The sequence below is a fragment of the Gambusia affinis genome, linkage group LG24 (assembly GCF_019740435.1).
Source record: "Gambusia affinis linkage group LG24, SWU_Gaff_1.0, whole genome shotgun sequence".
NCBI lineage: Eukaryota > Metazoa > Chordata > Actinopteri > Cyprinodontiformes > Poeciliidae > Gambusia > Gambusia affinis.
In genome coordinates, this window is record NC_057891.1 from 11,614,038 (window position 1) to 11,639,973 (window position 25,936).

The 25,936-nt window shown below is 43.4% G+C and overlaps 2 protein-coding genes and 1 long non-coding RNA gene across 9 annotated transcripts in view; 2 read left to right on the forward strand and 1 right to left on the reverse strand.

Moving 5' to 3' along the window:
* Positions 1-13,596, forward strand: part of LOC122827221 (nck-associated protein 5-like) — a 126,084-nt gene extending 112,488 nt beyond the window's left edge. For all 6 annotated transcript variants that reach the window (XM_044109920.1, XM_044109921.1, XM_044109918.1 and 3 more), the window contains 7 exons: positions 31-136; positions 1,444-1,531; positions 4,277-4,549; positions 5,062-5,162; positions 5,308-5,401; positions 5,486-5,598; positions 11,002-13,596. In XM_044109920.1, the coding sequence (XP_043965855.1) occupies positions 31-136; positions 1,444-1,531; positions 4,277-4,549; positions 5,062-5,162; positions 5,308-5,401; positions 5,486-5,598; positions 11,002-11,262 (1,036 nt within the window). In that variant the 3' untranslated portion in view covers positions 11,263-13,596. The remainder of the gene's footprint in view (positions 1-30; positions 137-1,443; positions 1,532-4,276; positions 4,550-5,061; positions 5,163-5,307; positions 5,402-5,485; positions 5,599-11,001) is intronic.
* Positions 13,597-14,984: 1,388 nt separating this feature from the next.
* LOC122827224 (ly6/PLAUR domain-containing protein 1-like) lies at positions 14,985-23,758 on the forward strand. 2 transcript variants are annotated; one of them, XM_044109933.1, is made up of 4 exons: positions 14,986-15,309; positions 18,089-18,220; positions 21,162-21,418; positions 21,829-23,758. In XM_044109933.1, exons 1-3 carry the CDS (start codon positions 15,066-15,068, stop codon positions 21,383-21,385), a joined length of 600 nt encoding a protein of 199 aa, XP_043965868.1. In that variant the 5' UTR covers positions 14,986-15,065; the 3' UTR covers positions 21,386-21,418; positions 21,829-23,758. The 2 variants fall into 2 exon arrangements, with proteins under 2 accessions (XP_043965866.1, XP_043965868.1); XM_044109931.1 differs by having other exon boundaries at positions 14,985-15,309; positions 21,162-23,758.
* On the reverse strand, positions 16,116-19,560 carry LOC122827225. Its single transcript, XR_006369998.1, has 3 exons — positions 19,498-19,560; positions 18,665-18,798; positions 16,116-16,207 (listed from the first exon to the last, which is right to left on the reverse strand). It is a non-coding gene; the product is annotated as an uncharacterized LOC122827225 (long non-coding RNA).
* Positions 23,759-25,936: the final 2,178 nt, after the last annotated feature.

Consider the following 25,936-nt stretch of genomic DNA (forward strand, 5'->3'; position numbering starts at 1 on the left):
ATATATAAACCACATGCCCTTCCCTCTCAGGACGGCAGTGAAGGTCAGCAGCGTGACTGCCTCACCGCCCGCCATGTCCACACCCAGGAAGCACGGCGAAACCAAGGCGGACCTGCAGATCTGTCCCGATACGGCGGTGAGTCGATGAACTTCCTCCAACTTCTGCTGCAGCCAAATGTTCTGAACTCCAGATTCCCTCAGGTTTTGTGGTTTCTGTTTCACACTCGGAACAGAACGTCCATCCGCCTCTGCAGCCTCGCGTCCCCTCAAGGCTCGCTATTGATTCAGTTTGTGTTCCGACTCCGGCTACTCTGCAAAAACACTGCCCGCTTCTTTTCCTATCTGTTGTTATCACCAACCCCGGCTGATGGGAGGTACCTCAACGAGGATGAGAAAAGTTTCAGACTCATGTTAGGCTTCTCTAATCGTACAAAACGTAAAGACTTTCCACCCATTGAACCGTTTCACGTTTCTGTCACGTTAAAGCAACAAGATCTAACAGCCTTTATTGGAATTTTATCAGACTACCACCACAAAGTGCCATATAGGAAAAGGTCATTTTATCTACATAGCACATTTTCAGCAACAAGGCAGTTCAAAGGGCTTTACATGAATCAGAAGGAAATACAAACAAAACAACAAAACTAATAGAATGAGTTTGGTGCAGCTATACACATCAGTTTTAAATTTTTAATTAAGACTATACGTGGGAATGATTTTAGGGGTGGACTTTGACTTGGCCGTTCTAATACGTTAATGATTTAAAACGTTGGGGTCATCGTGCAGCTAGAAGGTAAAAAGTTTCCTTTTGGAGGAACCTGATCAAAAAAATTTTTTCCACATACCTTGTAGCAAAACCATCTAATAGTTATGTAACTGACCAACGGGGAGGCGTCTGACGGCGGGTAGCTGCTTATTAAGGGGTGCCAGAATAAAGGGGACTGAATACAAACCTGTTGAAGATGGCAGAGAAGTTTCAGAGCCTGTTTCGACTAATTTCTGGGTCCAGGGAACCACGGTGAAAAGGTTGAAGCGGAGTGAGTCAGCAGCGGTAACAAAAGGAGCGGAGTGAGCCGATGAGAGGGGCCGACGGGTCCGAGGCATAATGTGGGAAATTTAATCCAGATGATGCCGAGTCTCGATAAGGCGGAGGGAGCCATTTACCGCCGCCTCTCCACTCCACAAAAGGGCCATTTAAAACCGTCCTATCTGCTCCCCACAGAATGCAACAAAAGAGGCGCATTTTACGACCCACAAGCGCCGCAGCAGCCCAATTAGAGCCAGGAAGAAAAAGAGAAGAAAAAAAAACAAAAAAGAAACTGGCTTCTCAGGCAAAGAAACAATGTGAAGAGTCAGAAACGAATGGCCTCGATGAGGTTTACAAAACTTTACATTGTTCTGAGGGTTTCTGTGACCAACATGGAGCATTTGTTCGTTTTTCAGACCCTGATAATAAGTCAGAAGATCAGCCTGAAGGCTGAGGAGGAAGACGGACACCTGGCAGACTCCAGCTGTCAGGACCACATGATGGGTAAGATTATCATGGAAAAATCCCCCTTGCTTCTCATTTAGGAGTTATCGATGAGCATCTACGTCTTCATTTCCTTTCTCAAAGTGTTTGTTTTTCACTGAATTTCTTCTAGTTCTTTTCCATCTCCACCATTTCGCCCGAAAATGGAACGCTTTATAATGAAATGTTATTTTCCATTCCTGTTTCACTCCCCTGCTGGGCGCCTCTGATCCTTTCTGACCTCTCGCTCTCTTCACACCGAGACTTTTCTCTCTGAAAGCCAGAAGCTTTGTGCCTGACCTGCAGAAGACAGAATGAGGTTTTTTGCGACAAAACATTGAGGTTTCGCAGGATTTCTTTACATTTAAGCAACGAGACGCTGACATGACATCCAAACATCTCAGGAAATGAACTCCATTCTCATAATTATTGTCATTTAGAAAAACCAAGCAGAGAAAACTGCAATAACGGCTATGAATATGACAAAGAGATCCATGGATAAAAATGTTTAAAGAGGGGAAAAGTACATACATATGCACATAAAATAATATAAAATAATACATAGATAACATAAAATAAAACATAAATGATTAAAAGCATGATAAAAGATATAATTTAAAAGGATGCATAAATATAGATGAATAATTGCCCTGATAAAAAAAACATATGTGATTAAATAAATTAACATAATCATTAAGTGATTGAAAATCTAATTTAAAAAGTCTTTACTACTTTAACGAAGGGATGAATGTATGATTGAAGAAACTGAAAGATAAGTAAAGAAATGCTTATATAGATTAGTAAATAATAGACTGTTTAATCATAAAATATACATAGAAATTCAAATACATATTTTACTGTGAAAGATAATGTTATTGTTAAATGGAAGATGGAGCTGATTCAGTCATAGCAGAATGACTGAATGCTGCAGCTCCAGTTGTGTCTCAGATGGAGCAGCTAATGCTGCTAATGTCTCCTCTGGTGTTTTTACTTCCTGTGGCTCATTTATATTGGAAAGGAGTTTATTTAACCTTTCAACCCAAAGTTTTTAGCTTATTATGCAACACAAAAAAAGCAGTTCCTTGGTAGTGCTCCATCTTCTTCCTATGGTTTGTTTTGGTAGCAGAATCAGTTTGTGGCAGTCCTCCTGTCCGCCATGCTGCCGTCCTCTAACAGGTTATAGCGTCTTGGCTTTCTGCCTGCTCAGCCTTTCCCAGTCAGTCTGAATTAGAAGTGGCTGCTCAGCTGCTGCGCGGCGCCACTTCTAACCGACGGCAGGTAAACACATCAGTCATGGAAACGCTTTTGCGCTCCGGCCGCCTCATGAATCCGTGCCGGGGTCGGAACTCGCTTGCTTGCTCGGAGCTGCTCGGTAATCGTGTAGAAGAACTTTTGCTCCAGGTGGTTTTCTCTCATAAAGGGACAATAAAACAAGCCCGACTCTTTCAAAACCCTGCCAGGTGTGGAGCGGCGAGGCTAAGTGAGCGCAGGACTTGGGCTTTAAAGCGTGACATGAGGATGGGCCGCGGCGTGCAGATACCCGCAGCCTGCAGCCGGCCTGCTGAAGTGATAGGGAGCTCATGAAAACTAGATTAGGTCCAGTTGTTTCTGGCCACTGGCTGAAATTACTGTGGACCTTGTTATAGCTGGGATATAGAGGGCATTTTGAACTGCCAGGCTTGGCATTCAATTACCCAGCTGGGTAATCTATGGCTCCCTGTTTCACTCTGCAGCTCATGGCTGCATTAGCTGGCTGAACTCTGCGCATTCAGAGCAGCATTCCTGCTAAACTCCACATCATGTCACGCTGCAGGAACCGTCCTAGACATCTAGAAAGACCAGGAAGACAGAAAAACGCAGATAATGTCCTGCATAAAGTAATTGGTTGAAGGCTCTAGGGGACCATTGATTCAAAAAGCACCACCGCTTGACGGACAGAGACTCTCTACTGACCCCTACGTCTTATAAAGAGACCTGCAGTGAGCGTTGAGCGTCCACGCTAACAGGAAGTTGGTTTGGCTGGAGTTTTTCAGCCAGCCACCATAAAACTCCACCGAACTAATGACATAGAAGAGTCAATCGTAGTGCAGAGGGGGCCCCCTGGTGGCAGCTCAGTGTTTCTGTGGAACGTGACTTTAAAATATCTAAAGTATCCCAAAGATAATGCATGGGAAGCTGGAAAACCTAGGCTCAGTGCTAGCTGACAGGCTATTGGCTGGTGTTGGCAAAGCAGTCAATCCAGGAGTGGGAATTATTTTCCTTAGCACTGATTGGCTGAACCCCCTAAGATATTGGACATTAGCTTTAGCGGTAGCACTAAGACTGCTTCCACTGTGCATATTATAGCATACTAAGCTATATCTGATGTTTAAACTGTTAAAACATTTTCTAATAGGAGGTTTCAGGTATTAGCTGGTATTAGCTATAGTGTGGGCAACTGTGACCCTTGACCTCGGTATTGGCGGGAGCATTTTGAGGACCATCTACTGTAAGTCAAAGACTCCTTCTCATTGTAGTATGAACAGAACTGGAAGCTTCATCGCTGAATGGATGAAGTTTAGCATTAGCATCTGGTCAAATACTCCCTCTGATATTAGCCAGTCTGGCTAACCAGCTGAACTGTGCTCATGCTGTACTGTTCTCTGCCTCTCTCTCCGACTCGCCCGCCACAGACTCCCTGTTCTTCCCCCCTCCTTTCCGCTGCATGTAGCTCCGAGCCGCCCCCCGTCTTGTTGTTGTGTCACACTCCTCTCCCTGTTCCTCTAGGCTCCAGCTGCCAGATGCGCACCCTGGACAGCGGCATCGGCACCTTCCCCCTCCCCGACTCGGTCTCCAGGGCCGCCGGCCGCCACGTCCCCAGGTCCGAGTCCAGCCCAGACCGAGTGACCTCTGACCCCTCGCAGCCCCCTGTCAAAGTGCCTTCCCTCCCCGAAGCGCAGCCGCACCCCTCCACCGGCACCATGGCCCTCTCCACGTCTGACCCTGGCGGCAGAACGGGCCTGGACACCCAGAGCCGTCTGCCCAAACCTTCGACCTCAGGTCAGTCTCAGAGCCTTCAGCCAGGAGAGACATGAGCGATGTACTGGACTAGAACCACATTACAGAACCCTGACTACACCCAGAACCCAGACTAGACCTGTTAATCCTGCAAGCTGAGAGTCCTCTATCCATGCATTTAAAATTGAAGACTTAAAATGTCTTAAATCCATATTTAAAAAGTATTTTGGCCTTAAATCCGTCAATCACAGGTCTTAAATTTTGCCAGGATTATTTAATCTTATATATTGCGTGTAGTTTATGTCAGGCAAAAGTTTGAGTCACCTCACACATCTTCATTGCGTCCTGTGACTCACTGCTAACACAACGTTGCTAACTAGCTACCTTCTTTGCGTTTGTTGTGGTAGGTGCAGTTTTCTGGGTGCAGTTTTCTGGACCCAAACCTACATTTCTTTGTAGGTTTGGGTCTTAAATTCCATTCATGGTGTTCTTATGAAGTCTTTAGACCAGATTTTATTTGCTGGTCCGTTTCTGAAGAACCGGTCTGCTTCCAGACGCCATCCGGACCAAGAGGCTGAGTTTGTTTGCCCAGCGCAGCAGCAGCAGCAGCAGCAGCGACCAGGACAGGAAGAGGACAGCAGAGCAGGACTCAACGGTGAGTCTGTTTCTGCTGCATCTGGAGCAAAGCATGCTGGGAGAAAAAAAAAACCTGCTTTGAAACCACTGGTCTGTGTGGCATTCGCCGTGGTGGCAGCATGGTGATGTGGGAATCTATTTTTGATGTTTGGCGTCATATCCAGGACGGAGTCCAGATGGTGAGGACATTCTCAGGGAGCGACACGGAGACAGAGCCGGACAGAGTCGGCGCCACGGTAACCAGGAGAACCATCTCTGGTAATATCCCCCCACACCCCCAACTTAACTCCATGACTCTGTGTCGCCGTCTAGAGGTTAACCCTGTCCTTTCCCTCCTCACAGTGGAGCAGAGCGAGGACACCCTGAAGACGTCCCTGTCCATCATGGACTATTACCAGCATGAGATGCTGTCCCAGCTGGACTCCCTGGACGGGTCGGCCCCGGACCGGATAAGCGTGAGTACAGAACCACGCCCCACATCCCTCACTTTGTTTGCACTCCCAAGGTTCTGTGCTCCAGGAATTGTTGGCCGATTCTCATAAAAACAAAAAAACAAAAAACCCCAGCTGTCCTAATTGCTTTCGATCGCCTGGGCTGCGGGTGTCGGCCGGTATTTGCCTACTAGTATTTAACGTAGCTGAATGACAAACGAGGAGCAGGGAGCATGAAATGCCCTCCAACGCTCGGCTCCCCCACGCCGACACCAAACCTGACACAAAAATCCATACGCTGCCAGAAAAAAGCTCAGACTCAACACAACCCCGATAGAAAAGCAGTTTGTATTTGAGAAGCCGAGGGAACGCAGCTGGATTTATGGCCTCCAAACGCCTTTTCAAGTGAAATCTGATCCAGGGATTAAACGAAATAAGACACCAGCTCATTATGTGTTCATTTGAGAAATATTCAGCAGATGTATGTTCTGTTGGGAAACATTAATATTCAGCAGGTCACTCCTGGGAGTCTGAGGTCCAACTGCTGACAAATAGCTGGATATTCAGAAAAACTCAATTCTTAAAACGCTTCACGCAGTCAGCTTCAGCTAACCTTGTGAAGTCAATATGATTCCTTCTGCATGCCTGTTGTTTTTCATTTAACTTTGATTCATTTCAGTTCAGAGAGACAAACGTTGCCATCCTCACTTCTTATGAGAATTTCGTTTTCTCTCACTTTGAAAGATACTTATCTTTTCTGAAATATTCTGTAAATGTTTGGCTTGCTTTATGAAGGCGTATTAAATATGAAAAGAGACCAGCTGAGAGAAGCTAACAGGAAGCGAAAAAAAGCTAACAGGAAGTTGAAAGAAGCTAACAGTAAGGTAAATAACAGAGTGAGTTGTGGTGTTAACTAAAGAGTATCCAGCTCTGTGCTGCTACTTTGCGGAAGTATGGATTTGTCTGAGCTTAGCTCTGTTAGCTAACGCATGAGCTAACTGATTTACCTGAGCTCCCCTGTTAGCTCAGCTCTGTTAGCAGCAGAACCGCTGAGAGCTGCTGCGTCCTCCCCGTCCTCACACCACTCTGATCTTTAATTAGCTGTGGTGAGCTGCCATGTTGCTCTTATTATGCTCGGCTGGTGCCTTCAAAGTTTTCTCAAAGTAAGTAAAGCAATCCCTCGTTGCAATAACAGTTTTGTTAGAAGCGGTGTAGAGCTGGTGACATTTCTGGCATTAGCCTAATTCCCAGACTGTGAATGAAGCCTGATGATGGATGACTGCTGCTGAACTCATTTACCCTACATTATTCTTTGGGAAAAGACGATCCATCCCACTGTCGCAGCCGTCCTCACCCCGGCCGGCCGCCTCCCATCGCTAGGCCGCTGACTCCGGAGACGGCGGCGTGGATCGGGTCCGCGGGAAGTTGGGCGGCTGCGTCGGAGCGACTGTGATTTAAGCGCCTTTAATAACCTTTCACAAACACTCAGGAGAGTGATGTAAAGCTCAGCGGCTCCCATCAGGGCCCTCACAGCCCACGCTGGCCTCCCATTCATCATCCTGACAACACCTGACAGCCCTGCTAACGGCGGCCCCCCGCCTCCTTCTCCTCCTGGCCTCGCCGTCTCTCTTTCTCCCACGTCTCCCCTAGTCTCACTTTCACTTTTGCCTCTCTCTATTTTGCTTCCTTAGTTTTCCTTCTTACTTGACTTCTGCTCTAAACGGATGTGGCTCTCCCTTTAATTTTTCTCGCTAAAGTCTCCAACTCTTCTGCCGACATCCATACGTTACGGGCCTGACAGGGACAGATGGAGCGTCAGGAGAAGAGCCCAGCGTTCCTGATGCTGTGGAGATTCCTGAGCTACCTTCCATCGTCTCGCTCGGAGCGCCGTAGCTCGTTAGCTCCAGAAATGATTACGCGGCAAAAGGAAAAGCAACATTTCAGTCGACAAGCTGGCGGGACGGAGTACGGGGTAAATGAAATTTTACTTGTGCACAAATAAATCCCAGCAGCAGAAATATTCAGAAGCCATCTGTCGCTGTCAGGAAGCCTATAACGTCCCGCTCAATCACGCCGGCCTGTACTCAGCAGGGATGCCTTTTTAGACTTCCACTTTATTCAGAAAGCTTAAACATGAGGTCAAATTTGTCCACGCTCTATCATAGAAGGTATAATATTTAATAAAAAAAAAAAAAGTGTTGTCATGTGTTTAAGTTCAGATTTCAAGAAAGGCTTCGAGTTTTTTTTTCCTCTGGCGCTTTTGTGGTCTCACACTCGTCTTCTTGATTTACACTGATGATAGTGGCCGGCTGATAGCGGCTAGCTGCTAGCATAAATCAAGAAGACGAGTGAGAGACCTTTATAGCACCAGAGGAAAGCCTGGAAGCAAGGCCTGAAATGTGACATGGAACAATCCATTTCCTCTGTCCTCCCAAGTAAATAACAGGAAAACACTTTTTTATTAAATATTATGCTAGCAGTTAGCCACGAGCTTCTTCCTGTTGGCGGCTAGCTGCCACCATTTATTTTAACACACCATAAACTGAGAACCAAACCTGCCATAAATGCTGTGGCTGCTTTTCAGATTTTCTCTTTCCTTGTTCCTCGCTGGCCAAGTCTGAACACTTAACACGTTTAGTAAAAGTGTGAAAATTTCCTTTCAAAAATTCTCACTAAATTCTGACCTGGAAATATAAGCCGAGACTCTTTCCCTGCTGATCGTTATGATGAAAAGTGTCATTGGCAGCACTGTGATGTTGTCAGTTTTTTAAAGGCTGTGAATTGTGGAAACTCTTTGGTTACTGCAGGTTTCATTTTAAGACTTGGTTTAAAAGGTTGCTCTTTAGACATGATAGGCAGTGTTTTTGGCTAACTGAAAACTGCATTTTAATCTGTATTAATAAATAAACTACACACTGACAAACTGCAGAGATCCAATTTGTATATATCTTGTTTGTTTGGAATATGTAACTTAATACAAGAAAGAAAGACCCTGTTATGATAAGAGGTTTTGAATTTTAGCTTTTTTTTTTTGGCATTTAAAGTTAGCAGGCATTATTAAGAAAGGATGTATTTTTCACTATGTGGTTGCAGTTCTCTTGATTACCATGGTAACGTGCTGGAACGATGACTACTGGATGGGTGGGTGGGTGGGGGGGAGCTTGAAAGTTGTTTGAATTTGGCTTTGGAGATGTTGCAAATGATTGCCAGAGGAACTGCTTGGAGAAGACGGGAGCGTATTTAAGAGCTTCGCTTAAAGAAAGCGACTGTTCTGCTGACATGTGGGGCGAGTGACGAGCATCCAGAGCAGGAGGATCGGAGGATCGGACCTCTGAAGCAGAAAATACCGGCGCTCTAAACGGAGAAAATGTGTTCCTCGGGTTACAATAAAAGCCTCTCGCTGAGCTTTTGTCACCGAATTCAAGTTAAGAGATCCCATTACTGACATGTGATGCAGAACCGATTGGTGGTGTGTGTGTGTGTGTGTATATGTGTGTGTGTGTGTTGGTTCACCTGGCTCCAGCCGGGTTGTTACCTGCAGCTGCGGCTGCTTCACAGCTCGGCGTTTAGAGGCTTCAATCAGCTGCTAAATCACCTTCCTGTGGAATCAAATCCAATTAGAGATCGCACAAACACTTCTCTTCCTCCCGCTATTCACCCAGAGAGCTTAAAGAGTTATTTTAGAACGAATCGATCCCATCGCGTCGCCGGCTCTTTTCTTCCCCCCTCGGCTGAAATGTGGAAAAACAGAAGTCCTGCGAGGTGTGATGTGTGGGAGCTGGAGTACCTGTAATTTAAACTCCACACCTACAAAACCCTGCAGTTTGAACCCACCTCTTCTCTCCCCAAAAAAATCAATACGACTTGATAACATTTAAGTTTCCTCTTTTTAAAAAAAAAAAATAAAACAAAATGCTTAACGTTCTCTTCTCTGTTGTTGCTAAAAGGAGTTTTCTAAACTACCTGCAGAACACTTTCGGAGCTCCGACTTTATTCCATTCTGATGCTTTAAGTTTTGCTCCTGCCGCTTCTTGGTGCAAGTTGGAATAAAATAAATGTCTAATGCAACATTTAAAAATGGCACCGGGCCTCGTTTGATGATGATATTTCACTTTCTGGGAGGTTTCCAACGCCCGGCAGCGACCGGCTTCTTCAGTCCGACAAACAAAAAAAAAAAAAAAGAAGAATAGGAATAAAACAGACAAACAACAACAAAAAAAGAAATGGGATCCAACCTCTGATTATTATTAGAAATAAATCTGCCTTTTTACTGGGAATCTTTGCAAAAACCAAACAAAGACGGGTCAGTTGGAGCAAGAAAAGTTGATGGCTCACCAGAGTGTTAATTTAACTCTTTTAGGAGAGTTGGTACCATAACTCATTTGGCAACTCTACCTCTCCGAGGTTCTCCAGAATCGGTCGGGCCGTGACGACATTGTCTGGCCGACATCAGTCTTCTTCTGGTTTCCGGCCTTATGATCAGTATGTTCTGTACATCTTAAAAGGCTCGTCTGCCTTTCACAGCTCGGTGGAAGAGGTTTGAAATCGTCTCTTAAGGGGTTGTTTTTTGATGAGACAGGAAGGTGTAAGGTGCACATTAAATCCTTTTGTTTTGAATTCAGACTGAAGAAACACCTCCAGCGTCCATTAAAAACACCAGAAACTTTGAATCTCTCTCCCAGCTCGGAGAGCCTTATTACTGAAGCAGCCGACTTGGTGCCTTGACGTCTCTCCACCCTGCAGCTAAATGCTAAGTGGTCCAAGGCAGCGCCTTCCCTGGCGGCTCGTCTTGTTGCCTGCAGCTCGCCCTCTCTGCTGGAGTAGCTGCTTGGACGGCTGCTGTTATCCCCCCGGCTGGAGGAAACGAGCCGCTCCTCTGTGGATGTTGTTTAGCTCGTCTCTAGAGAGGTGAGGCTGAGGGCTGGCTTGTTAAAGAGCCATTTGAGACGCATTAGGACAGCTGTTTTCTGGGCTTTTGTGTTGTTTTGTTGCACCTCTGTCGACATGCAGGCTCTTCCTCTGTAGCTGCTGAGTCTAATCGCTACCAAGGTGCCTATAAGCACTCGCAGTGGAGAAAGCAGCGGTCCGCATTAGGAAGGGACGGATCGCCCTGACATTAAAACACAGACACTCGCTCATCTAATCACTAATGGCCTCCAGATAAGACTGCTGCTGCTAATTGAAGTGGAGCGCCAGTTTCTGTCTAATCTGTTGGACGGACGACATTTAACAATAAAAGCCACCGTGGTTATGGTAACTGGGAGAGCTGGGAGGCCGACACCCAAGATGTTCATCAGCTGCCGGAGCTCAGTTACAGGCTCTCTGATTGCTTTGCTGGTCAAGAGGAGTGAAGTCGGCGCTTGGTGTACGTCATTTCAGAATGTGTGCAGCGTGTTTGGCTCATGCCTGCTTTCTGTTCCCCTGCAGAAGGAGCTGTCAGCGGAGAAGCTGCCCAGCCGTCCGGCCTCTCTCCACATCTCCCTGGAGTCCCTGAACAAGCTAAACCACGGCGGCGGCGCTCCGGACCCCAACCTGAGAGCCGACGGCGACGCAGGCGGCAGCAGCTGCAACGGCAGTGAGCCTCTACCGTCTGGTTTTGGCAGTAGGCCGGGGCCGGACCACTCCCTCAGCGACTCACTGTATGACAGCTTCTCGTCCTGCACCAGCCAGGGCTCCAATGGCGTCTGAGGAGCTGCTGTACCACTGGATGTGTGGCCCTGTATTGACCTTTCACCTCACCCTTACACTCTAGTGTCAGTGGATCAATGACTTGGATGTTGAAGGGTACAATCAGCCCATTAGACTTGTTTTTAGGTTTCCATACCTGGTGGCTACAAGATAATGAGAACTATTGTCTATTGACTCATTCAACACGGCGGTTTCTAGAACCCAGTGGTACAGATGATCTCGACATCCTCAGACATCTCTTGATCTTCTTGTGATTCCAGACCATCATGTGTGGTGAGGATGTCTCCTGGTTTGAGAGGACTGCCCACCTCTCATCAGACCCAACCAGACTGATATTGCACCCTAGACCTAAATAGGTCTAAGATGAAATATCAAAACACCAGGAAAAGTTAGTCTATCTAGCCTAAATTTAAAGACGATTGTCAAAAACAAATAAATTGTTGTTACATAGCAAAGCAGTGCATACTGAAGTGTCTAGCCAGACGGAATATTTTGGTGGTTAAGGATATTTTCATGATATTAAACTTTTTTTTTTTCTCTCAACTGATAATAGGTTGTTTTGTGTCAGAGGATAAAGGATTTAGGCACTACTACTCTTTGATTTTCACAAAACACCAAAACAGAGGTTAGAAAGTAGGGGTCAGGGCACTGCTGCAGGTCAGTCCTTTTTGTTGTGGTTTGGAGATCTTTAGGAATCTTAGAAACTGATGTTTTGAGAGTCAGAGACTGAAACCTTTGAGATTTCCAATTTTGGAGAATCACAAAACGGTTTCTGCAGTGAAGAAACGTTATCAGTGAAACCCTGGTGAGGCGCTAATGACACTGTTCTTCACTGCTGGCTGGGTAGAGCCAAACCTTGCTTTGGGTTTGAACCTCTTGACTAAATCTCTATTACTTTTCCAAAAGACTTTAGCAGCCTCACCCACAAAGTGACCCATTAGATTTTCCATCCAACCAAAGCACTTAGAAGATCTGTCAAGACGGACTCAACCCAATCCAGAACCCTGATTAGTAGAGAAACATATTACCAAATTGTCCTGACTGACATAAACTTTATTTACACCCAGATTTATGGTTTGTACTTCTGAGTCGACGAACATTTCTCTATAACTGCCTCTGTTGAGTTCCAACAATTGGTCATAAGGACAAGGTGCTCATTTGCCAGACTTCTTGATGTTTTCCAACATGTGTTCTACTCATTCCAGTTTTAAGGAGGTGCAGTCTCTTTTCATAAACCAGGTTTGGGTAAAGAGACTACTTGGTTAGATCTCTGTTGGGTCTCAGTTAGATCTTGGTTATGTCTTGGTGACATCATGGTTAGGTCTTGGTTGGATCTTGTTAGGGTCTTTGTTAGATCTTCATTGAGTTTTGGTTAGATCCTGGTTGGGTCTTAGTCAGATTTTGGTTGGTTGGGTCTTGGTTGGGTTAATCTTTCACTCACCATACATCCAGAGGACCCATTTGTCCTCCTAAGTGTTGAAGGCAAGATATTTCTACGCCTACTTGGGTTTGAATACTTCCTGATGTGAGTTTAGTTTTCGGTACATCAGTCCTCCGACTGTTTGATTTCTTTTGCTGTCGGTAACTCAGGGAACTTTCTGGACTCGCAAAGATTGTAAATTAAAGCGTCTTTCCTCCCATATGAGAAACTTTTGATCGTCTCGATGATTTCAGGTTTCAGAACCGGCCTCTCTCCCATGTAGCATCACTGCAAACCTTTCTACTGTCCTCAGTTTCTCCTCATGTCTGTATATTATGTTGTACATAAAATCACTATAAGTTAATATCAGAAGGGGCATTGCTGATTGATATGTGACTAAAGAGTTTTGTAAAGAAAAGCTGTACATTTTTGCCAATTATTCGACTAACTTTTCCAGGATCGTTTTCCGCGCCAGAAAACGAATAAAAGTTTAAAGAGTAAAAGTTTTTATTTTGAATCAATAAATGCAAAAAAAACACTTTAGGTGTCATTATGCCAAATTGTTGTCTGGAATCTGACAAGCTGGTGCTAATAATCAACATAGTTTGGATTTTTTTTTTTTTTTCTATGGAATTGTAATTATTGTAAGAAGAGAGTGTGAAGGGGAGGGTTGTGTATTTTTCTAGCTGTCCAGTATTTATACCCAGGTTTTGTAGTGTGACCTTCATGCTTCACCTCTTTCCTTACATGTTTCTTTGTAAAGAGAACTGGTTACCAGCAGTGTTACTTTGGTAATTGTTGTTGTTGTTATTATTATTATTATTGCTGTGTGCAATTTTGTCTGTTACTCTAGACTTTAAGGCTATATTTTATGTAACTATTTCCTAAATAAATATGAGAAATTATTTCCTATTTCAAACGGAGCCGCTGGCTGTTTATTGACGTGAAAATTGTAGGTTTAAGTGTTGTTGCTCCCCTCCTCGCACCCCGGTGGGAGGTGGAGAGGGGGCTGGGGGGTAATAATCACTGCGTCGCAGTCTGTTGGCGACGGTTCAACGCCGTCCTGTCCCCTGATGGGTAATTACAGGCGCAGGGCCGGACGCAGCTAGCTCACTCACGGCTGGCTGCGTCCGGCTCGGCGCCGCTATTGATCACCGCGCGGACGGCGAGGAGGAGGGGAGTGAGGGGGGGGGGGGGGGGTCTCATTATGCTGAAAATGGAGGTTAATTTGTGCTGAGTCGATGATGTTTCTATTATTTTAGGGGATGAGGGAAGAAAAAGCGCTGAAATAACGAGGTGGAAATGCGGTTTAGTCGACAGGCGGCTGTCGTGGAAGAGGTTAATTGGATAGATTAAAAAAAAAAGTTATTAACCTTTGCGGGATCGCTTGCCGTTCAGGGTGATTATGTTTGCTCACGACGCTTTTAGATCACAATCCAAAATTTACCCATGTTTGCTCTGATTTGTTTGTTTTTTTTAGTTCCTAATATTTTTAGGCTTGATCTTTACGTTTGGAGAATTAGGAAGATGAGTGTTGGACGTTCAGGTGTAACAGCAGCAAAGTGACATGGCTCCTGGTTTTCTACTTTTGCACAGCTGTTATTATGGGTAACCATGGCAACAAGGTTTCTTGTTGTTTTCAACCAGCTGATTAGCCTCGCAAAACTTCAAGTGATACCTGAACAGAAGAGAGGAGGAAGTTCAAAGCATCTCCAGACAGAGATTTAAAGAGAAGCAGCAAAAGCAAAAGGAGGTGGATTAGCAGAGCTAACTAGCTAGCAGCTGATGATGATGTCATCGGGAGGTGTTGCTGGGGAATATTGTCTCTGCTGGATAACGAATTGTTAGCGTGTCACGACGGTCATGAGATTGATATGCAGGAACAGCCTTCGGTCAGAGGCCTTTTTAGACTCACTGCAACACTGACTGCTTCTGTAGACCCACAGAATTGCCATTAGAATCGTCATCAAGGAACTGTAAGGCAGCTAATCTGGTTCTGTTGTGTTTAATACGGCAAGCTCTCATAGACGTTCTGAAAAATGGTGCGATGTCGGCCATATTGTTTTTTGGGGTTTTTTTTGTGTGTGTTTTTTGTTTGTCTTTTTAAAGTTGGAGTTGGTGAGTTGGATCCGGTGGAGGTCGGAGACCTCAAGATCCGGTCTCAACAACTGTCTGTGCTCCAGTCATACTGCAGATAAGAACTCCACAGCCCCCCCCCCCCCCCACCCCCTCCGCAACATTGAGAAAATTAATCAAGACAGAATTTACCTCCAGATTAAAAGCTGATACTTTGGTATAAGAAAGAAAACAGATTTATAATAATTAGGATAACGTGATCTTTGTGTGAAGGGAGAGAGAGGAACGTGGTCACGTGGTGCGCTGGATGCTGCTGAGCTCCAGCTTCTTCCTCTCCAGTCGCTCTGAGCGCAACAACCTGTGCGGAGCTCCGTCTCTCCCTCCTCCACCTCATCCCTCCATCTGCCCCAGAGGGGGAGAGGATGAACCGGCGGACCGACCCCTGCTCCCGCCGCTGATTCCCTCCGGCTCTCATGGTTCTCCTCCGGGCTGCAGGCAGAGGATGCGGCTGCTCGTTTTCGCCACTTTACTGGGACTCTTCCTGGACGCAGGTGGGTCAACTGGACGCAACAGGAGAAGAAACGCGCTCACACACACACACACACACACACACGCGCGCACACCCACACACACACACACACACAAAAGCTGCATCTGAAATGTTGGGGAAAGTGTTTGATTTTAAGCGCGCGTTAAATACACTTTAGTGGAAATAATGCAACAAAAAAAGAGGACGAAGAAAAAGTGCGTTTTTAGCGCAAGATCGTGCGCACTAATCCATTCTCTGCTGATTCTGAGAAATTATTTTCTTTTTTTGTTGTTGCTTGGATTCAAATGCTCAACTTGTCTCTGGAAAAGTTGCAAAAGTGTTCTCTTTTGTTTCTCTCTCTCTCTCTGAATTTACGCATTTCTCCACATTTTGCGCAGATTGAAGGAATTTTGTTTTAGCGGTTTCTTCTTAGCGGATGGTCGCGGTGAATTGAGCTGGATTTCGGCTCCTGCTGAGTTTCCACTAATGTCTTCTGGCTCCCCTGCTGCTGTGATTAAGCAGCACTAACTGAACCCGTCAGCTGAGCTTAACGTAACGTGACTCAGTCTGCGGCGGGATTTCATCTCCAGAGTTGTTGAGTTTATCTATTTTTTTTTTTTTTCTAGATTGCGGCTGAAATTTTTTTTTTTTTTTCCTCCTGCAGCCGCCTTGCCCTTTTCTGCAGGTTCAGTGCGCAGAGCCGACCTCACGGGGAGGTTTCCAGGGCAATAAGAAAAGCTCATCTGATGGAGGCTAAAAGCGTGGAAAAGAAGAGAGCAGAAGCCACAGATGATGGTCTATTTTATTTTATATCACTTTATCCGTTTTTGTTCTGTAAATGCTCCTTTTATCAGACGCGTTCCCACAGAGCCGCAGCCGCCGCCGGTGGCTCCAGGTGTCAATTCGTTTCCAGGCGGTGGCTGCAAAAAAACAAAACAAAAAAACAGCAGCAGCTTTAAAAAAATGGATGTGTTTGTAGAAACCTGGGCTCTGTGCAGAACCCCAACTAAAAACTAAAAAAGAAGAAGAAGAAGAAGAAGAAGAAGAAGGGGTTCTTTTGATCTGAATATTTAGCTGTGAAATGAGTCGAATTCTCCACTGTGAAAGGAAATGATGCAGATTCTTGTTTAAGTCGATTTTTTTTCATACTTCATTCAAACTAATCTGATCATATTTACATTCAGAGCTGTAATTGCCACCGTAATGCTTTATATATTCATTGATCTGTATAGATGGACATAATTTAATTTATGGTTAATTTTAAACATTTGGGGGGGCGGGGGGGAATCTGGAGTTAAAGTGGAATCCTGAATGATGCCATTTGTATTTTTAGAATTTGATTAGAAATATTCTCATGCAATTCAAAAAATTCTGCGTTGACCCCAAAGGGGAATTGTTTAATGGACAGGAAGGATCTCCCGTAGCAGTCTGTGTTGTGGCGAATTAGAAGAAGCCTCTGACTGAAGACTCTGTTTTTCTAAGAGAGTTTGATGGAGAGGAAGGTCAGCTTGTCCATATTGAACCCATTTTGGTTCCCAATGTGAGAAATATGAGACCTTTCTCATATTTTCTGCCTCGTGTTTCAGATCAGTGTCATTTCTCCCAAAAGGCCGTGGCGGCCATCTTTAGTTTCTTCCTGCTGAATGACGCGATGACCTGGAGCTTATTGATGTGATGGAGAAGCAAAAAGCAGACGAGATGCCTTCGAGTTTCTGTTAGTGAGATTAAATAATCAATATTGCAGATTATTAATCCCAAAGGGAAATGATTATTGGATTTCTCATAAAAACTAATCACATTTCATGAGAAGCTAACTAAACATTTGTTTTATACAAAGTATATAAATATATGTACTATGTTATTATCTATGAGAAACACCCAGCTCTTTTCCTTCAACACCAAAAATCTCCTAAATATTGCCATAGAAACATTATATTTTAAAACATTTCATTTTGTAATAAATGCCATTTGCTCCCCCTGACACAAAAACATATTTTAATGATTTTTTTTCTTTTTAATGCTCATTGTGCAGAAACCAAGTCTGAACATACGTTTAAAAAAAAAAAAAAAAAAGGATGAAGGACCGAGGCGTTTATGTATCTGCAGCTATTTTTTTTTCCCATAATGCCAAAAAACAGGATTGTTGTGACAGTTAAAAATGCTTATTGTATGATTTTTTATTTTTTATGCACTGTCACTACAATCCTTCTGAAAAGCAGATTTAGCAAGTAAAGACTATTTTTCTGCTTAGTCATCATAAGTTTGAGAGAAAACTTTTTTTCTTTTCTCCCGTCCAATAAAAATTAATTTACAAATTTGATTGGCATATCAAAACCCATAAGCACCTTTTGCTGGGAAACGTCAACACATGAAATTATGAGCAGATTTCAACCCCAAGCAATAAAATAAATCTAAATAATAATCTTGAATGGAACAAACAATTATTGTTCTGTTTAATTTAAAAGGCACAGTTAAGATTTAAAAGTGGGGGGAGGGGAATGACAAGTTTTAGCTGAAGAAGCAGAAGTCAAGGCTACGTCATCAAACTATTTGGCTGTCTGCTTTAATTGAAGTTATTGGCCAGAACATTAATAGAAAAAAATATTGAATTGCATATTTCAATATTGTTCATTCTTCTAGCTTTATTCTGGAAGTTTTTATGCTAAGTTTGACACTTTGAACCGGTTAGCTTCGTTACTCAGAGCTGCTAAAGCTAAAGTTAGCATGAAGGCGGATTCAGCGGCTCTTCCTGAATGTCCGTGAGATTCAGGTCCGCTTCCTGTTTGTGTGTGACGTAACAGGCGACGGCCTCCAGATCCAGTGCTACCAGTGTGAGGGGGTCAACTACGACTGTTCCACGCCCGAGTTCATCGTTAACTGCACGGTCAACGTCCAGGACATGTGCCAGAAGGAGGTGCTGGTCAAACCTGACGGTACGCCGCCACTTGCTGACGCAAAAAAAACCAAACAAAAAAAACAAAAACATAGCTAGCTAATAGCTGCCTCCTTCCTGGAGAGTTAATTTGTGTTTTCTTCTATTCAAGATGCAAATGGTAAAGTGTCCAATTAGAGCTGCTAGCTTGTTTCGGCTGATCATGGGGGAAGATGAGTCAGCGTAGAAACTTACACGACCTCCAAATTCTGTTTCCTCTGAAGCCTGAGAACCAGGGAAACATTTTCTCCTGTTATGACATTGTTGTTTTTTTTGTTTGAACAAAGATAAACATCTCATTACGTCTGCGCCGCATTCGCACCTTTGACATTGTTTTTTTGTTTAAAAGGTAACATGAAAAGACAGAAATTATTTCCCTAAAGAAGCCAGCCGTCACCTCTCTCCTTTCTTCCCGTCTCAGATACGTTCCTCATGTCTGACTTACCTGGCCCCTCCAGGAGGTCAACACAATCTCCTGTGATTTTCGCTGGAGCCGACATTGTTATCTGTTAGTTCTCTCCTCCGCGGAGCTTCAAAGAAAGCTGATGTGTGTCCTCACAGCTTTACAGCAGTAGAAGCCTTTGCAGACAACAAATACCAGTCAGTTCAATCTTTCAACTGGATAAATACTTGTATCGTTTCTCGCTGTGATATCTTTCTTAGCGTTTCTGAAGACTGTCATAAAACAGCTGAAAATCAACCATTTTATCAAATGAAATAGGCTAGCATTAGCTTCCAGTGGTTCAAAGTTAAAAATCAAACCAAAGAAAATGAATAACAAGGCATTTAATACTGTAATTCAAATGCTGAGTGACTTTTAGCTCAAAAGCAACAACAACAACAAAATACCAAGGAGACAGTCTTACATTATTGTTATAGGCTTACTTAGCCAAAGCGCAATAACCAACAACCAGAATTAAGTTAATTATTGATATTTATTGTTGCATAGATAAAACGGATTCCCCGCTAACTTTATCCGTCGTTGTCAACCCTGGTAATGGGGATCACGCCAAACGAGATATAACAATTCAGGGAAGTGCCAAAAAACAAACAATTAAACAAAACCAACAAAATAAATGAAAGGTTGTTAGCCCGCCCTCACAAATACTACAAAAAGAAAACAATCATAACTGGGTGGACTAACAACAAGAAAAACCAAACGCTAAAAGGACAGCAGGAGGCAGTGCAAAAACTGTAAAACAAAAACACAAAAATTGTTAAATTCTTATTAAATCATTTTAATCAAATCAACCTAAAACACATTAAAACACTGCCTACCTGTGTTGCATAAATCAACACTCCCAGCTCAAACCGTGGAGTAGCCGATCTGGTGTAACCCTGACAAAAATATAAAACAATATATAAACATACAATTAGTTTTTATTAAAAAAGACCAAGTATAAAACTCCACAGCCAGCAAACAACACCCAACACACAGCTGGTCTGACACACAGGAAATTGATACTTTGCCACCATCCTTCTAGCTTCCCTTTTATGGAGGCTCAAGCAATAGAAAGAGCGACACCTAATGGTGCCACCTGTTACATTATGGACTCTACTAGCCAAACTAGCTTAGCAAACTTAAGCTAATTCAGCTAAATCTTGACTTAGCATTATGAAACCAGCTGAGTTTGTTGAAACTCTAAAGGAACATGCTAAAAAAAAAGGAAAAAAGAAGTTGTTCAATAGCGTGCGTATGTGGGGTTTCATAAGAGGCAAAATGTTCATTAATAGTTACCTTCAAACATAATTAGCTTTATTGGATACTTACAGAGCTGCCTGGGAACCATTAACTTCCCAAGCAGTAATTATACATTTACAAAACTCTAATTTAGCACAAAGCTGTGGAAGGCTGTGTTACGTTTTACCCGCCTGACAATGTTCGAACTTATCTTAAGTGAGAGTGCTGAAGTCAGCTCTAGTTAGGGAATGTAGAGATTGAAAACTGAGCTTTTCCAACTTTAGCTCGAACAAATGTTGGAACCTCACAATTTAATGCTCTGGTGGACTTTTAAAGTAGCTATATCTGTCTAAATGTAGCAAAGCATAAGAAAGGCTAATTTCAATCAGTCTGTTTGTCGCATTTCTGAAACAAAAGCTGGTTGCGTTTTCTCATGACCTTAGCTTTGTTATTCTTTTGTGAGTACCACATATAGGGCTTATTTGATAAATTAGCATTAGGTGTAAAGAACAAGTCCTGATGCCTCTGCTAAAAGGGGTTAATGAGAATCTGTACATTTCTTTGCAGGTGATTTGCTGCTGTACATCAACATGAACTTTTAGCTTTTGGCCACATTTAAGTATTTTATCTGTTTGAAAAGGTGAGTTGTTAAAAAATAACGAGTGAGACTTCAAGTCACGTTTTTATTTACCGTAAAAGCAAATCCAGATAAATGCATTTCAGATCATAGAAGTATATGATAAAATGTTTGGGTAAATATTTCATTTAGGTGTCAAGAAAAAAACATATTCCTTACAGGCGTAAAATTCCCTAAAACAATCGTCTCTCCAAAAAACAATTTTTTTTTTAAAAATGATCAAATGTGATTAAATCATGACTTTGTTTAGACCGTGTTGTCTACAGGGCTACGTAGCTGTTAATTCTGTTTATTTATTGCAAAATCTAAGTTGACAATTATTGCTGTGGAGGAAGGAAACTCTTCATCTCTCCATGCTGTTGGTGCAGCTAACGCAGCTGCAACATAACAGATGTTGCTAATACGGAGGAGCTGGACCTGATAACGGCCGGGCTGCCTGCTGTTTTTCCTTAAATAAATATCAGTTAATAAGATCAGCCGGAGGATCGATGCCTCCATAAGTCAGACAGAGCAATAAACTGCTGCAGCGCGCCACAACAAAGCTACCTGTTTGCTCTGAGTAATCGGATTACATTAAAGGAAACGTTCCTGTTCTTGGCAGTAAAAGTCGTCTTCCTCCCGCAGGAACCCACTACAGGAAGTCGTGCGCGTCGTCGTCGGCCTGCCTCATCACCTCCTCCGGCTACCAGCAGTTCTGCACCGGCCGCCTCAACTCGGTGTGCATCAGCTGCTGCAGCACGCCGCTCTGCAACGGCGTCAAGAAGAAGCGGCCCGTCCCGTCGGGCGCCGCCCCCAGCAGGCGGGCCCTGCTCTTCCTCACGCCGCCCATGCTGCTCCACCTGACGTAGTCGGACGTCGGACTGTCGCGTAGAGCCACGCAGGTTACACGTAACTCTTTTTCTGGTTTGTTGCTCACGAGAGCAGAAAAAAGAATGGAGCCTAATGTATCCCCTCGGTCATTTTGTGTTAATTGTTAAGCATAGAAATCATTGGATCAGCTCCAGTGAAGCACAGTAGTGACAGGGTGATGCTGGGGGCTGATTGGGTCCACAGTCATGTAAATGCTACCAGCTTTTGAATAGGATACCTAAAGAAAAAGCGGCTAAAAGCTTTGATTCCTAAAAAACCCAGTCGGTGTTTCTGCTTCAGGAGGTAAGAAGAAAAGCACGGCGGTGGCAGGGTGGTGATATGGGCTTGTTTTATATACCTGGGTCTGTTATTTGTCCATCCAGGGTGGAACGAAGTTAGCTTGTGATTGTTTTCAAACCTGAACGCTGACGTTCTGTTCCAGGTGGGTCCCAGGGTCTGACCGGTGAACGGGTTTGGATTCTGGTTCCCAGTCCCCAGCCGTCGGTGTCGCTTTTCGTGAAGTGGAGTGTAATCGGCAGAACTTTGGATCATTTCAGGCTTTTATTTTAAATTCTTATGCTTTGAAACAGCCTGTGGAGTTAACTTTGTATCGATATAGTCGTCATTATTTTTCAGAATTACACTTTATTTATATTCATGTTTATATATTTACCCACTGCCAGGCGGTATTTTATCCTTCTTTCATTGCAGTATAAAGGAACCAAAATGCATCTGTTTAAGTTGCTGTTTACTAATCTACCGATACATAATCGAGCTAATTTTTTCAAATAAAAATGCAAAATATTTTGTGGGGCATTTAGATGTCTAAGACATGAATTATTATTATTAATATTTCAGCAACAGTGCAGCATTACGAGTGAAAAACAATAAATACGCCTCACAGCTTCAAATGAAACCTGCATGTTCTCCGGACTCCTTACTCTTTAAAAATGTCAAACACATTTGTTTTAAAAAAAAATAAGCACTTTCAATCTTTGTCATTACTTCCCCGACGCCTTACATTTCCTCCTCACTCTGCAGGGTTTGAATGTGTTTGTGCTCAACACGCCGTGGACAATACAGTGTCAGATGTTATTTATTTATTTGTTTGTTTATTCATTTATTTGAGGCCGATTCGACAGTCTGTTTTTACAGTGCTTTAGTTATATTAGAGGAGGGACGTCCACGGCTTCTTCTGAAGAGTCTTCTGTGAAGAGTACCGCTGTATTCTGCTGATATGTGGTTTCAATAAATGTTGCAGAAAAATCAGCTCTTATATTGTATTTGTGGCGAATCGGCAGAACGTCCTGGCATTTCTTCACACTGATTCTTTTTCGACGTATTTGTTGCATTTATCATCCTCTGTAACATTTGATAAACTTGATATTTGAATGTTGTTTATTAAGAAAGTATCTCCTTGTGTCTCCCATCAAGGAGAGTATAAATAGACGATAGATCCAGTGCAGTCCAGCTGTAGCGGTCTCAATCAGTCCCAACTTCAACACCAATAACTGTTCTTGTGCTCAATGACTGGGAAACATTCTGGTGTTGATGAAATTCGTACCACTCCATTCACCGGCCTTATATCCTGGCGTTGACGCAGTTCGCATCAGAGGACAGCGGCCTCCTGTATACCTTTACTCTGACACTAGAAAAAGTGAAAACATTTCCAGACGTTTCCTAACAGATGGAGGTTAAAAGGTCAAAAATGAAAAAACTTTCCTGTACCTTCCTTTTTGTCTCCTGAAAGTCTTGCTCTCTCTTGCTGTCCCACAGCCTGGTACAGCTTAAAATGGCGTGCTCATTGAGACAGGGTCCTGGGGGGTCACTGTTCCAGTGAGCAGGGTGCCAATATTCTCTTGGCATGTTTTATGTTTTTCATAAATTGCGCAGCCCTACTGAAATGTAAAATGAAAACACACCTCGACAGAAACAGAACAACCAAACTGTTGGGAACCAAGACGTTTAATCTGTCAATCACTGTTTCTTCCTTCCTGGTTTGTCTGGCTTCACCAGCTCTGATTCCTGTCGTTTCCACATTGGAAACGCCTTCCCACAGGTAACCTGTTGAATCTATGTAGATCTTCTATAAGTCTGTTGTTGAGAGCGTTGTGTCTTCTGTCGTCGTCTGTTGGGGCAGCAGAATCAGAGCTAGTGACCTAAAAAGCCTCACCAGTCTGATACAGAAGACTGGTTCTGTTCTGCGGACGACTGTGGAACCTCTGGAAAAGTAGCATTCTTCATAAACTCAAAAAACTCACCAAAAAAGGTTTTTGACCATTCTCTTCATGAAACCGTCTTGAGAAAACACTGTCTTCAGTCAGAGGCTTCTTCAGATTCTGTGTAGTACAGACTGCTACAGGAGACCGTTCCTCCCGACAGCCATCGCCGTCTACGCTAACTCTTTAAAGAATCTAAATGAATGAGTTACAACAGCATTTGATTTCTCTTCAGGATCAATAAAGTATTTTTGAATTTGAATTTGAAGTCATTTTGTTTCCCCAGCTTGTCTGCTGGTGTTCAGGTTCAGGCTTGATGACTGACCTCTGAATGTAATTACAGCCCTGATGATGGACACACAACACAACCTCCTACTGGATTAACATGTTTCGTTTTCCAAGCCATTGAAGAACTTGGAGCAGCGTGAACAGCATGATGGTTTAGCTGCGGCTAAATAATGCAGGCGGTAGTTAGCGGCCGGCTGTGTGGAGGGCGTCCTGCCGACTGGGTGACTGAGCATCATTAGGCCTGAACACGAAGGACGGCTGATGATCACAGCGGGAAAGTGCCGACTGCAGCTCTCCAGGGGCTAGGAAGCAGCAAAAACAGCAGATTATTAAAAATAATAAGACCCTCCTCTGCCTGGCTCTAATGGCCGCCAAGCCGGGCCCTGACAGCGGTCATACTTCAGCTGATGAGGGACCTCTGTATACCCAGCAGGCCCGGCTTCGGCGGAAACGGGGCCGAATTATTTGTTTGTGTGTGGGCGAGGATCAAAAACCTCCAGGGAGTCAATTACCCCTCCATCGTCCTGCTGGAGGGAGCGCCCTCACTTCCTGTGAATCGATGGGGCCGCCGACACCCCCTCCCCCACTACAAGGCCGGCCCTGGAGGAATTAGAAACTCATTTAGCCCCTAAATCCAGGCTGGACTAAGGGGCTCAAACACTAACCTTACTTTGGTAAATGGAGGGAAACGGCGTTCTAGTTAAAGCAGCTCCAACACCGGCCTAGTCAAAGTAGCTCCAAGGAGGGATCATTAACAAGCACCTGACCTGCAAAAACTCTGTGAAAAACTACAAAAACCTGCTATTCATCATGTTGTTTTTGTATTTCAGTAAATGTTTTTAGAGTTAATTCTCATTTGGTTTGTTTAGTAAATTAATTAATTCAAACTCTTGGGGTTCCTCGTTTTAGACATAATGGGAGCTCTGCTGCCCTCTGGTGGACAACATCCAGAGGTTCAAAAACATTCACCTGCTCATTTATTTTTACCCCTCCTTAACCAGGCAGTCCTAAATATGATCCAGTTTCCTTCAAAAGTGAGTTAGCTGATGGAAGATGGAAATGTTTTGATGTGGAGTCACGAGAGACAAGGTGAGTTGACGTTCAATGATGAAAACTAAATCTTGGTGGGACTGAAGGGTTTTATTCAGTTTATTCCAAACTTCAATACTAGTAATATACAATAAAAACAATGTTTACATGTAGACTTTAATAAAAACACATTGACGGTATCCAAAGTCCGCTGATTATTCACTTATTCATCTGGTGCATTACTGCCACCTGCTGGTGGAAACAGGAGCCAGCATTAAAATCCCTTCACTCAAGCCTGAAATCTGGGATATTAACAGGAATATTAGCTGGGGAAATTATCCCACATTATTGCAACAAAAATAATGACAAATGACATGTAAGTATACAGATACTATCTTTATTTATACATAATCACTGAAAGAAACACTTTAAATACCCTGTATAACATTAACATTTTTATTCTCAATATTCTACTGATTCTTTTCAAAATGTTAGGGTTTTTAGAGACTTTAAATTTGCACAGTAGTCAACTATTTTCAGACTTTTGCACCTTTGATGTTAGATATATCCTGCATGATTTGACTGAGAAAGGCACACATTAAAAAGTTTTAATAAACTGGCTATGTGTTGAATTTTAGGACACTGATCGCCACTCAACGCTTAAATAACGCTGTGGTTTAGTCGAACTTGGTGGAGTTTCTGAGTTTTAAGTCCAGAAAAGTAACGGGAACGCCGTATGAAGTCAAAAATTCCAACTAGAAACGTTGAAGGATTCTTGCAGACGGCTTTCTCAAAATCTAATATGACAGCTGTTCATAAATCTTAATATGATAGTTTTAATAAACATATTTTTACACTACGAGTAGTTTGCTTTTAATTGAATTAGCGGCCCGCATAGTTTTTCCATTATGGCATTTTATGAGCCAGAAACACCAGCAGGTGGTGAGACAACACGTATTAGTTACAATATTTAACTTCCCTTTTGGATTCCAGAATCATATATTTGAAATACTG

Excerpts from the sequence above, each read along its gene's own strand:
- LOC122827224 (XM_044109931.1), top strand. The coding sequence starts at position 15,066 with ATGCTGCTGAGCTCCAGCTTCTTCCTCTCCAGTCGCTCTGAGCGCAAC. Across the intron at positions 15,310-18,088 it reads GGGACTCTTCCTGGACGCAG|GCGACGGCCTCCAGATCCAG; the intron begins GTGGGTCAACTG and ends GTGACGTAACAG. Across the intron at positions 18,221-21,161 it reads GGTGCTGGTCAAACCTGACG|GAACCCACTACAGGAAGTCG; the intron begins GTACGCCGCCAC and ends TTCCTCCCGCAG.